Source organism: Myxocyprinus asiaticus, chromosome 13 (genome assembly GCF_019703515.2).
Source record: "Myxocyprinus asiaticus isolate MX2 ecotype Aquarium Trade chromosome 13, UBuf_Myxa_2, whole genome shotgun sequence".
NCBI lineage: Eukaryota > Metazoa > Chordata > Actinopteri > Cypriniformes > Catostomidae > Myxocyprinus > Myxocyprinus asiaticus.
Window position 1 is genome coordinate 25,389,975 of NC_059356.1, and position 12,167 is coordinate 25,402,141.

General features: G+C 40.4%; 1 protein-coding gene across 1 annotated transcript in view; it reads left to right on the plus strand.

The window, feature by feature from the left end:
* The window catches only part of LOC127450157 (caskin-1-like), a 168,538-nt gene that overhangs the window by 149,289 nt on the left and 7,082 nt on the right, over positions 1-12,167 (plus strand). The window contains exons 11-19 of the mRNA XM_051714002.1: positions 1,263-1,493; positions 4,881-4,985; positions 6,369-6,484; positions 7,153-7,249; positions 7,534-7,637; positions 9,082-9,192; positions 10,290-10,391; positions 10,472-10,610; positions 10,959-12,151. Of these exons, the coding sequence (XP_051569962.1) occupies positions 1,263-1,493; positions 4,881-4,985; positions 6,369-6,484; positions 7,153-7,249; positions 7,534-7,637; positions 9,082-9,192; positions 10,290-10,391; positions 10,472-10,610; positions 10,959-12,151 (2,198 nt within the window). The remainder of the gene's footprint in view (positions 1-1,262; positions 1,494-4,880; positions 4,986-6,368; positions 6,485-7,152; positions 7,250-7,533; positions 7,638-9,081; positions 9,193-10,289; positions 10,392-10,471; positions 10,611-10,958; positions 12,152-12,167) is intronic.

The following is a 12,167-nucleotide window of genomic DNA, read 5'->3' on the forward strand; positions in this document are numbered from 1 at the left end:
GGGGGTCAGCATACTCCTTTTTACACCTTACACCCATGCATTGCTCTGTCCAACCAGAGGATGCATTTTTTGTCTACACCTCTATTTAGAAATTATATCAGGGGTCTAATCTTTGTGTTCATTGTGTCTCATGTTTCACTAAACATCCATGTCTGTGTCTGCATCTGTACAGCTCCACTACTCTATGTCCTCCTCTGCATTTACATTTCTGTGCTCTGCTGTTTATGCAGATCCCCACAGACAACCTGCTTTGTAGAATATTTAAACTTCATTATAACTTTGGCAGTCAGTATCATGATTTAGTTTTACTAAAATTTCACCTTGTTTTCCATTACAAATGTCTAAACATCACAAAAAACAAGATACAAGCAAAACTGTATAAGATAAAAAGACTTTAAAGAGTATTATTTCATGTATATCTTTTTACCTCATTGGCAAATTGTTTTTATTGTTTTAAACTTTAATGTCACAAACTTGTGTTATACTGATGCTTAAAATGAGAAAAACATTACCAGACGGGTACAAAAATTTACTTAAAGATACATAAGCAATGAAAACAAGCCAATATATTATACAAATTTGTTTCTCAAGTTAATGTATCTTGTTTTTAAAGATGTTCAGATATGAGATTTATTGGAAAACAAAACAAAGAGACTGACTGATACAATTATTTTTGCAGTTCATAATGAACATTAGGCAGATTTATATTAACTCTTAAAAGTTTTTCAGTTGTATTTGTGCAATTTGTAAGAGGATAGATTTCCTCTCAAAAATCCCCCTACCAAGTCCTGTTATATTCACAATGAACATAAATGACAAACTCAAATTTCACACTCACCCACACACAGACTTACTCATGCATACTAAACTACACATTTGAGGAGATAATGAAGACAGAAATCTGTCAGGCACAACAGCCCTAAGGAACAGTATAAAACTTTGTTTCACAAAAAAGCATGAGCTCATCTCCAGTTCATTCCACTATCCCTAAATTTCCACACATTTTTTTATATTTCAAATATATCTGTATATTTTGAGGTCACACATACAAATTTTATGATAAAATTTGAAGGAAAGTCATTTCAGTCCATTCACACTGGACAATTAAGCATCTTTATTTCTTCCTTTTAATTTGTCTTTTATGGTTTTGCTGTTTTGAATTTTGTGGTTTGTGGTGACTTTGTGTTTGGTTAATTTGCTTTCCCTCTCTTATGTGTCATTGTTTTTGTTTGTTGTGGTGGTGGTTGGTGTGTCATATCTAGGTTCATGGAGTACAGTCAATTGTACCCAACAGTATCAAAAGATACAGCTCTGTGCGCCGGCGTGCGGCCTTTTGTCGCCCGCCGTTGCCATGGTGAATGGGGACTCGTATCATGAGATTTATATCCTGCCGCCTCCTCCACCTCCGCCACCACATTCCCATCTGCCACTTTTCACTTCCTTTGGCTATAACAGGTCCCCAAACACCTCAGGAGAGCCTCACAGTGGACAAGGTACAGGTTCCCTAATCTGTCTCCACTGAATTATTATTATTATTATTATTATTATTATTATTGACAAAGCTTTAAGGAATGTGTTCAGTTGCGATATATCTTTTGTTTACCCTATGTGTCCATTGGCGCAGAAGAAATCCACTTAACACTTTATTCAGAATGCTACAGTATATGATTGCTTTCAAAACATAATCAATTAAGTCATTATATACACGCAGGATTACAGTTGGAAAGATGCAAATTAAATTTCTAAATGCATAAAATGTATGATATGATGCCAATGAAATACACTTTTGGTAACCCAGCCACAACCTAGCCACAATGAGCAAAAAGCGTGCAAACTGCATTTGAAATCTGAATTAAATATGGTAATATAACAATGTGATTGTTGCGCTGAATCCCCCTGAAACTCCAGCATTCTCTGCAGATTTTGAAGCACTTATGACAGACGTAACTTTACTCACCTCATTGATTGGCTGCCCCCCAGCATTTTTTGTCTCTAATTTTCATAAATTTGAGCATTTCTTAACTTTTGGACACTCTCACCACTTGCTGCTCTCCATTGTCAATCTCACAATCACTCCAGAGAGCCTGCCGCTCAGCTCCTGTAGAGAATTCATTTGAAATGCCCGCACAGCTCCGCTTACTCTGTGCAATGCCAGTGAACACGAATGGTTAGACAGTCTGCATAAAATCAAAAATTCCTTAAGGTTTTCTAAAATGTTTTATTTATGTTTAAGGAATAGATTACATTTTATTTTGTTATATATTATTTGTTTATTTTTTATTTGTTTTTTGTTAGAGGCCAAGAATGACCCAGATTTGTCTTTTTACCAGCTCAAAAGAGGTTCAAGGGCATCTCTTTGATGATGCTGCTATATTTCCTCTTTTACCCCAAAATTTTCCCAATCTTATGACCTTGTGCTTTTTTTCCCTCCATCTCCATGATGACCACATATGGGATTCATTCCTTTATTCGTAACTCGTTGGAAATGCACAACCACCCCTCCATACCTGCAGCTCCACTCATTAGTCTGTGTGTGCTGTCAATGAATGTCTGTCTGTCATCTTTCCTTCTTCTCTGCTGTACTGATCTGTCCATTCATATACTAATTCTAATCCTGTTAGTGAATGCGTATCAAACCAAACATTCATATTGGTACGGAGAGATTTTAGAGGAGCATGAAGATTTTCTTCTGGATTGGAATATGAAATCATCTGTTTTGCTTGTCAATAAGCATGACAATATTGAAATCTCTGGTAAAAAAAATACATAAAAAATCTCTCAAATGATAAGAGGCATGAGCTAAATATAATGTTATAGAATTAGTTTTCATATAAGTGCATTAATGTACACTTGTGGTTTATGTCTATGGTATCACTAATGAACTATGCTCCTGTAATGCACTGCAGTTCCTCTTGTTGTTACTCCTATCCTATTTTACATATATAATCATATATATCTGTATATATTATATATGTTTTTACCAATGTGTTTGTGTAATTCAAGGCATATGTATATATGTATACACACATACTATATACAGTACATTTCTTTTTATATATACTTTACAGTGGCATGCAAAAGTTTGGGCACTCCTGATCAAAATTTCTGTTGCTGTGAATAGCTAAGCAAGCAAAAGATGGCCTGATTTCCAAAAGGCTTAAAGTTAAAGATGACACATTTCTTTAATATTTTAAGCAATTTTACTTTTTTATATTCATCTTTTACAGTTTCAAAATAACAAAAAAGGAAAAGGGCCCAAAGCAAAAGTTTGGGCACCCTGCATGGTCAGTACTTTTAACACCCCCTGGCAAGTATCACAGCTTGTAAAAGCTTTTTATAGCCAGCTAAGTGTCTTTCAATTTTTGTTTGGGGGATTTTCGCCCATTCTTCCTTGCAAAACTTCTAGTTCTGTGAGATTCTTGGGCCGTCTTGCATGCACTGCTCTTTTGAGGTCTATCCACAGATTTTTGATGATGTTTAGGTCAGGGGACTGTGAGGGCCATGGCAAAACCTTCAGCTTGCGCCTCTTGAGGTCATCCATTGTGGATTTTGAGGTGTGTTTAGGATCATTATCCTGTTGTAGAAGCAATCCTCTTTCATCTTCAGCTTTTGTACAGATGGTGTGATGTTTGCTTCCAGAATATGCTGGTATTTGGTTTAATCCATTCTTTCCTCTACCAGTGAAATGTTCCTCTGTGCCACTGGCATCAACACAAGCCCAAGCTTGATCAATCCACCCCCGTGCTTAACAGTTTGAGAGGTGGTCTTTTCATGAAGTTCTGCACCCTTTTTTCTCCAAACAAACCTTTGCTCATTGCGGCCAAAAAGTTATATTTTAAATTCATCAGTCCACAGGACTTGTTTCCAAAATGCATCAGGCTTGTTTAGATGTTCATTTGCAAACTTCTGACGCTGAAATTTGTGGTGAGGATGCAGGAAAGGTTTTCTTCTCATGACTCTTCCATGAAGGTCATATTTGTGCAGGTGTCGCTGTACAGTAGAACAGTGCATCTGCTAAATTTTCCTTAAGGTCTTTTGCAGTCAAACAGGATTTTTAATTTGCCTTTCAAGCAATCCTACGAGGAGTTCTCTCTGAAAGTTTTCTTGGTCTTCCAGACCTCAACTTGAACTCCACCGTTCCTGTTAACTGCCATTTCTTAATTACATTATGAACTGAGGAAACGGCTACCTGAAAATGCTTTGCTATCTTCTTATAGCATTCTCCTGCTTTGTGGGCATCAATTATTTTAATTTTCAGAGTGCTAGGCAGCTGCTTAGAGGAGCCCATGGCTGCTGATTGTTGGGTCAAGATTTGAGGAGTCAGAGTATGTATAATGCTTTGAAATTTGCATCACCTGGCCTTTCCAAATGATGATTGTGAACAAGCCATTGCCCTAACAAGCTAATTGAGGTCTGAGACTTTGGTAAAAGTTATCTGAGAGCTCAAATCTCTTGGGGTGCGCAAACTTTTGCATGGTGCTCCTTTCCCTTTTCCTTCACTCTAAAATTGTACAAAATAAAAATAATAAACTAATATTGCTCAAAATGTTGAAAAGAATGTTTCATCTTTAACTTTATGCCTTTTGGAGATCAGTTCATCTTCTACTCACTTAACTATTCACAGCAACAGAAATTTTGACCAGGGGTGCCCAAACTTTTTCATGCCAATGGATGTGCTATATCAATGTTCATATATATTTGTGTTAGATATACAGTATATATATGCGTGCTTGCCCTGTGTGTTTGAAAGAGAGAGTGTGGTGTATAGTGAAGAAGATTGATAAAGCGATTAGAGGTTCCCTTCTGCTCGGCCTGTCCTGAAATCCTGCCTGGGCAGGTGGCAGGCCAGGGCACGGTTAATGATGGTTTCTGTGTTAAAGGTTCTCGCGGCCCAGAGTCCAGTCCCCATGGCTCACCCACCCCAGCCGGTGGCCCCCAGTGCGGCAACAGTGAGGAGATCTGGGTGCTGCGCAAACCTGTTGCAGGTAACAGCAGGGCTGCCTCTTCCTCCTGTTCTTCCTCTTCTCTCATATCCCCCCAAGCTATACCACACTCCTGGAGCAGCTGCTGTATGCCTGACCTCAGAGCCTCCTCAGCTGCAGGCGTGTAGGCGCACTGAAATACTCTCATCTGCTCTGTTTTTGTAACATCCATAGAGCCGTCCCACCAGGAACACACACACAGGCGCTGTCCCAAATGGCGCACTTATTGTGCATTTGCGCTCCCGCACGCGTCCATTCACGGGACCGTAGGGTGTCACATTTCCTAGCTGCACTGCAAAAAAAGAAGAAATTCTTACTCAGTGTTTCTGTCTTGTTTTCCTGTAAAAATATATATTGTAAAACATCCTTAAAACAAGATAAAAATGACTTAAGTATTGTTTTCAGAGAAGTCTGATCAAATGTAGTGAGATTTATGCTTAAAAAAATGCTAATGGCATATGAAAAATAAACTTGTTTTCCCTTTAAATTAATTTAATTTTAAGCATAATACATCCATACTACCAAAATACCATAAACAGCATAAACCTTACTAAATTTAGTTAGACTTCTCTGAAAGCAAGTCTTTATATCTTATGTCTTTCTATCTTGCTTTAAGGGTGTTTATGTATTTTTATTGGAAAACAAGACATAAATACTGGTTAAGGAAAATCGTTTTTGCAGTGTGTAAAGACCAGCTTAACAAGCATGCAATTCGCATGCTGTTCTAGGCTGGTTAGTGCTGGTTTGGTGTTATTTGTTGTGGTAATACTGGTTAACCAACAAAGTCATGCTGGTTATGTTGTCAAATAAACTTGTTGGAACACCAGTACACCAACAACCCATGTTGTGGACTAGCATTTTAAAAACAACTTATGCTGGTGGCCAGCTATGCTGTTTTTTTTTTTTTTTACCAGGGTTGATGTTTCAAGATTCAGGAAGGTGCTCATGAGCTCACCCTTTGTGGTCACTTTCTGCCCTCCATGCACCCTTTTGCCGAGCCTGCATATGCAGCATAATATAGACTCTTAGGAGGACCACAAAGTGGTTAGAATGCCATTTGGAACATGGCTGTACAGACAATCCACAGATATACAGGCTGTATCTTTGTGCAAACGTTTTGATTAAGGCAGTGTGAGTGTGCTGTGTTTGTTTTATGCCTGGTATCTATCAATCGCCTTGTCTTTGCTCAGCATTATGTCATTCTCCCTGGCTCTGTCATCTGTGGCTCTTCAGGTGTGCATTCACATGGTGCCTGGTTCTTGCATCAGTAGTCCATCCTGTGTATCAGTGCATTGCAGAGGGGGAGTTCTGAGTGGTGAGAGTTTTGAATGGTGTGGTCTGACTGGGCTGAATATGTGTGTGTTTGCTGGGGGCTTGTTGTTTCAGGTGGAGACCGCAGTAGTGTGGGCAGTTCAGGCAGTGTGGCCAGTGCTCGATCCTCTGGTAGTGGACAGAGCTCAGGCAGCAGCAGTATCCTCCATGCACAAGCAGAGGGAGTCAAGGTGAGCTATCTGACATGCAAACAGTCTGCAAACAATTGAACTCTAATTCTGGATTAAGCAAAACTCTAAAGAACTCTCAAGAACTGCCTTATATGTTGTTCAGTCTAAGATTGCCTTATAAATGGTATGAAGCTGGTCTTTATACTATGACAGGCATTACTAGAGGCATTATAAAAACCAGGTTAGAACAACCTAAGATGGTCATGCTGTACAACCAGTTCCAGCTGTGTTTTAGAATATGTTTAACCAGCCCAACCAAGATCTACAAGGTCAACCTTTAGCCCCCTAGTTTGTAGTTGACCTAAACCAGCTTGGGCTAGCTAATGACCATAAATGACCAGTTTCAATCAGCTAGAAAGCATTTTCAACCAGCTACCAATAGAAGCCAGTATATCAGTCCTAGCTGATCAACAAAGTCGATCCCCAACTGCACAAGCTGGTAGTCAAAATGAACCAGCTTGGATCAGCGGATCACCACAAAAGATCAAATATAATGCTGAAGTAAAATATAAAACTAGCAAGCATTTTCCAACAAGAAGTGTAGAAATCAAAGAAGACCTTTTCTCTCATTCTTGCAAAACTTTGTTTTTCAAAGCTACACATAAGGTCCAACTCACACAGTCTGCAGTGATATTTTGATGTTATATTTTGATCTGGTTATCCTGTAGCTTCTGGCCACAGTTTTGTCCCAGTCTGCCAAAGCTAAAGAGCACCTCCTGGAGCAGACCAAGTCTTTGGATCACCCAGCAGTTTCCACAACAAAGGGTTAGTGGGAATTTTAAACAACTCTTCTAAAGAGAAAATGGTATAATATATTGCCTGTTGGTCACAAAGAAATTTCTCCATCCAAAATGTTCTATCATTCCTTCACAAATTAGAGACTTGGCTACTTTTTCTATGCCAGATGGTTGCTCTAATAGCTGTGGGTGGGAGGAAGCATTGCAAGGATCTGATTGGCTAGTGTGGCTTGTTGGTGAGGAAACCTAAAAGGGGATTGGTTGTGCAATAGCAAAGCATCATGTGCGTGAATGATCTCATGGTTCTTTCAGGACCCTCTTCACGCAGTCAGAGTTTGTCAAGCTGTCCACTTCACGAGCAGCAGTATGGGGAGGCGGCGTCCCAGAGGAAAGGGGAGGCGCTGCCCGAGGGGAAGGTAAGGAGACTCCCATTGCAGCTCAAATCACATTGTCCCCTTACCTCATCCTCAAACAAGCAAACACACTCTCTCACACACACACACACACATACACGCACCTATATGACCTGCCAGCTGCATGTCCAGGATGCTTTCCCAGCACTTCCTCTCAAAGCTGGCCTCATCTGTATTACGAGCACTGGGATGTGGTCAGGACACGGTGAGTCAGTTCATTGGTTGCTATCCTCACCTACAGGCTTTGTCAGCCACTCTGTCTGATATTGATGGCTTTTCCTTTCTCGCTGATCCATTTCTGATCATTCATTTCATTTTCTTTGCTGCACTTTTAAAGTATATTCCAATTTTTTACCTTATTTGCAGTCAATTTCACCTTTGGTTTCTTTTCAGAGAGTACCCAAGAATGTAGGTGTGTGATTTGAATGTGGAGTATGATTATTTTAGGGGTGAAATGATAATTGATGTGGGCATGAGATAATTTGTCTGTCCATATTGTGACTTGCAGAATTGTAAGAATGATTGAACAGTTCCAGCTGTAAAGGTATGACTTGTGTTTTGCTCTAAAGGGTTAGCAGCACAGCAATTAAATATGATACTGTATGTATTAAAGACATTTTACCCAAAATTAGTTTTTCCTTCATCATCCTATAAACGTTTGTACAGTATGTTGCAGTTTGGTAACATATACTGTTTTTGATGAGGTCATTTTTATAATTACCTGAAATTACAAAGGCACAGGTCTGAAGTTCACCTAATATATTACCTGTTTGCTGTATGATCATTTCAGCCTATGCGTTCAACTGTTTACTCACATAACAGAGAAATTTAGTTGACATATTTGCCCCAGCAGGGCTTTGGAGCTGCTAAGTAGAACTGGTCTTTGCTGTACTATGCTGTTTTAAGGGCCATCTGTTCAAAACAGCACTGTTTTCTCTTGCTGTCCTCCTCCCTTTTTGGCTCTCCTACACAGTTACATTGCATCCTCCCAATTCCAAAGGAATGGCTTTCCAAAGCAGATACTTATTTCCTCTAGTTGTTGTTTATGTAAGATCTACACTGTGTATAGGACATTAAAACAGATCATCGTCATAATGACAAATAAAAGATAATTTTACTCAAAATACTTGCCTGGATCTTGCAGCCACTAGTTTTAATATGATCTACATAATAATTTCTTTGCCCTTTGGTCTATACTGTAAATAGGAGCTCCTATGTATTTTGCTACAGCTTTTCTATTGTCAGAGCAAGTACCCTGACCAAGAGCAATAATTCTTAGTCTAATGTAGTACAAAGATAGAGCATTAAGAGCATAATTTAATTAATTTAATAGCATTGGTCTTTGGACCATTTTCTCAACTTGTTGGCCTGGCGTCTGCTCCACCCTCAGTATCCCTCTGCCACGAGACTCAAAAAGTGATAGACTGCCACCTATCTTCTTTTCTAGAGCTCAGAGGCCGTTATCGAATGGCTGAGTGAATTTCAGCTGCAGGTGTACGCTCCAAACTTCATCAACGCTGGTTATGACATTCCTACCATTAGCCGAATGACCCCAGAGGTAAGATTTGTCCCCTCCCCAACCCCCTAAAGCCACCCTAAACTGTTCACCTCACTCCCGTCTTCCCTAAATGTAACCCACTTACCCAAACCACGGTAAAGTTGGGAGATAAAGGTGTCAGTCAGTTTTGAACTGAAATGACTTGCAATGAAGTTGGAGCACAAAAAGCCATATGCACGGCCCACTGGGGCATTATGGGAGTTTGAGTCTGATTGGCCTTCCTGTCCAATGCAAGATGAACAATCTCACCCACAGAATCCCCCCAGACACTGCCACTTTCATGGTTGTGGTAAATGACAGGACCCATGTGAGTCATATTTTTTCCTATTTATTATGTGATTGTGTTTGTTTGTACTCAGTATTTTTGAAGGGAATACAGTATGTGTGGATACAGTATGTATATACATGAACCTACTTTTAGACCCACATAGTACCCACTGTTTTAGAACCCACTGTTCAGCACTCTGATAGGCTGTTGTGAGTGACCTGTGTGTGTGTGTACATATTATAAGAATAAAAAAAATTATATAAAATTTTATTTTATAAAAAAAATGGACATTTCTAATAATAACTTATATTACAGAGGGAAATTTAGTCTACAGCTAATGATTTCCTGAAATTAATCTTTGAGCAATTCCTGGAAGCAAGCTCATTGACACATTTTTAATTATACTTAGCCAACGGCTTCATGGGACTTATGTGTTGTCATTACTGAAAGCAGAATTAACAGGAGTTCTATGGAAGCACTGAGGACATGCTCAATTAGGATATGCTTGAAATATATTATGTTTATGGGTACTCTGAAAAGGCTTCTTTTCCTCACCTGCTGTTGATATTGTTTTGCCTTTTCCATTTCTTTTTGTTTACATCAGCTTCTGTCATCTTGCAGCTTATTGGCTATCAGAGTGTTTAATATGTTCTTTTGTGTATGAATGTCTGATCGTATATGTTTATCTTTTTAGGTGTATATGATCTGTTCATATGTACAGAATCTATGCTACTTGGTTGAATGTGTTTGTGTGCATGAGGGTCTTGGGAGCTAGAATGTGTTTGGCTATGGATTTAATAGTTAGTGGGGCTCCTATATGTATTTTCAGGATTTAACCGCTATTGGAGTGACTAAACCAGGACATCGAAAGAAGATAACCTCCGAAATAAACAAGCTCACCATCAATGAGTGGCTGCCTGACAAAAAACCAGTGAGTTTATTACACAAACACACATATTTATTTAGACCTGTCCAGACATGCATTTATCATTAATTTTATTAAATTCATAGGCGAGTCTTGGAGAGTGGTTAGCCATGATTGGGTTGAGCCAGTACCACCAAGTTCTGGTCCAAAATGGATATGAGAACATCGACTTCATCACTGACATCACGTGGGAGGACCTTCAGGAGATTGGCATTATAAAGCTTGGTATGAGAGACAATGGACTGGAATGCATCATGTTATTAAAGCATGTAATTGCATATATAGTTTAAAATAAAGAATTATAAAATAGAATCACTCTGTTTTCACTGAATTTGAGCATAGTTCAGCCAAACCAATCTATAACAGGACAGCTCATTGTCTTAGAGACCCTGTTTCTGTTATAACTCAATTTTGACAAAGTATTTTGCATTTTGACTTTGTAGGGCAGTAATTTTGAACCAATTATATTTGAAACAAAAATGTTTGAATCACTCATTGTAAAAGACAACTGCTGTTTTTACTAAACTTCCTAAGCCATGGTGGTTTACACTCTCTCTAATCAAATTTCCTTAGGACATCAGAAGAAGCTTATGTTGGCAGTGAAGAAGCTGGCAGAGATCCAGAAGGCCTCAGACGGTCGCAACACATTGCGCAAAAAGCCACCAGCCGCTCAAGAGGTGATGGCCATTGAGAGCCCACCCCACGACTGTGGGGAGTGTATGTCCCCTAAAATGAGCACCTTCCAGGATAGTGAACTGAGTGTGGAGTTACAGGTTGCTCTCACTCATCCTGCAGATTTGCAGGATGGCCCAGAGGTCAGAACCAACAGTGCTCCGGGGGCACAGCAGCGAGCCTGCAGTCTTCATGAGAGCAGCATAAATAAGAGTCGAGACTCAGAGGATCATAGCGGACCACCCAGGAAGGAAGCACGTACCATGCGTCAGAGCAGCCAGGGAGGTCAGAAAAGTGTCTCATCTCAGCATAAACCCCGCCAGTCGTATCCCCAAGGTGCAGGACCACCCTACACGCCACCACAGACCCCCACCAAAACAAAGCTACTGACTTCACAAACTATGGCAGCCCCACAGGGTAAGCCAAAACCTGGCCCTCAGCTGCTCCAGCTGACAGAAAAACCTATGTCACCACATTCTCTCCCCCAATCCCCCACTCACAGGTCGCATCCTCACCCAGCTGCCCAGTCTGTGGAAACTGTGGAGGCTACACCTCCAGGACCTACCGTCTCAGTGCCACTTCTGTGCCTGCCACCAGAAAGCGACAAACCTTGTGATGAGCATGGATTGCCTAAGAAACGTGCCCACAGTCTGAATCGCTTTGCTGTGTCTGATGGTGAGCAGGAGTATGATGAGCTAAACGTATCAGATTCAGGAGGAAAGTATGCCACAGTCCAGCACCGGGTGGGCCGCAGCAACTCAATGAAAGGGCAGGCAGACAAGAACGTCAACCGAAGTCAGTCCTTTGCACTCAGGCAGAAGAAGAAGGGTCCTCCTCCACCTCCCCCCAAACGTTCCAGTTCGGCCATCTCAAGCTCCAGCAGTAATCTAGCAGAAATGCACAAGGAGACAAGCAGTGGACCCTTACTGGAGGTCCCCTACCAACCACAAAGGCGTGCTAGTGACCTGGGTGGCACTGTAGATACGGGCAGTGCAGGTAGTGTAAGGAGTATTGCGGCCATGCTGGAAATGTCCTCCATTGGAGGGGGTGCCAAGGGTCTGGCTCTGCAGAAATCTGTTGGTCACTATCTGCAGGTAAGATGATAGTGTC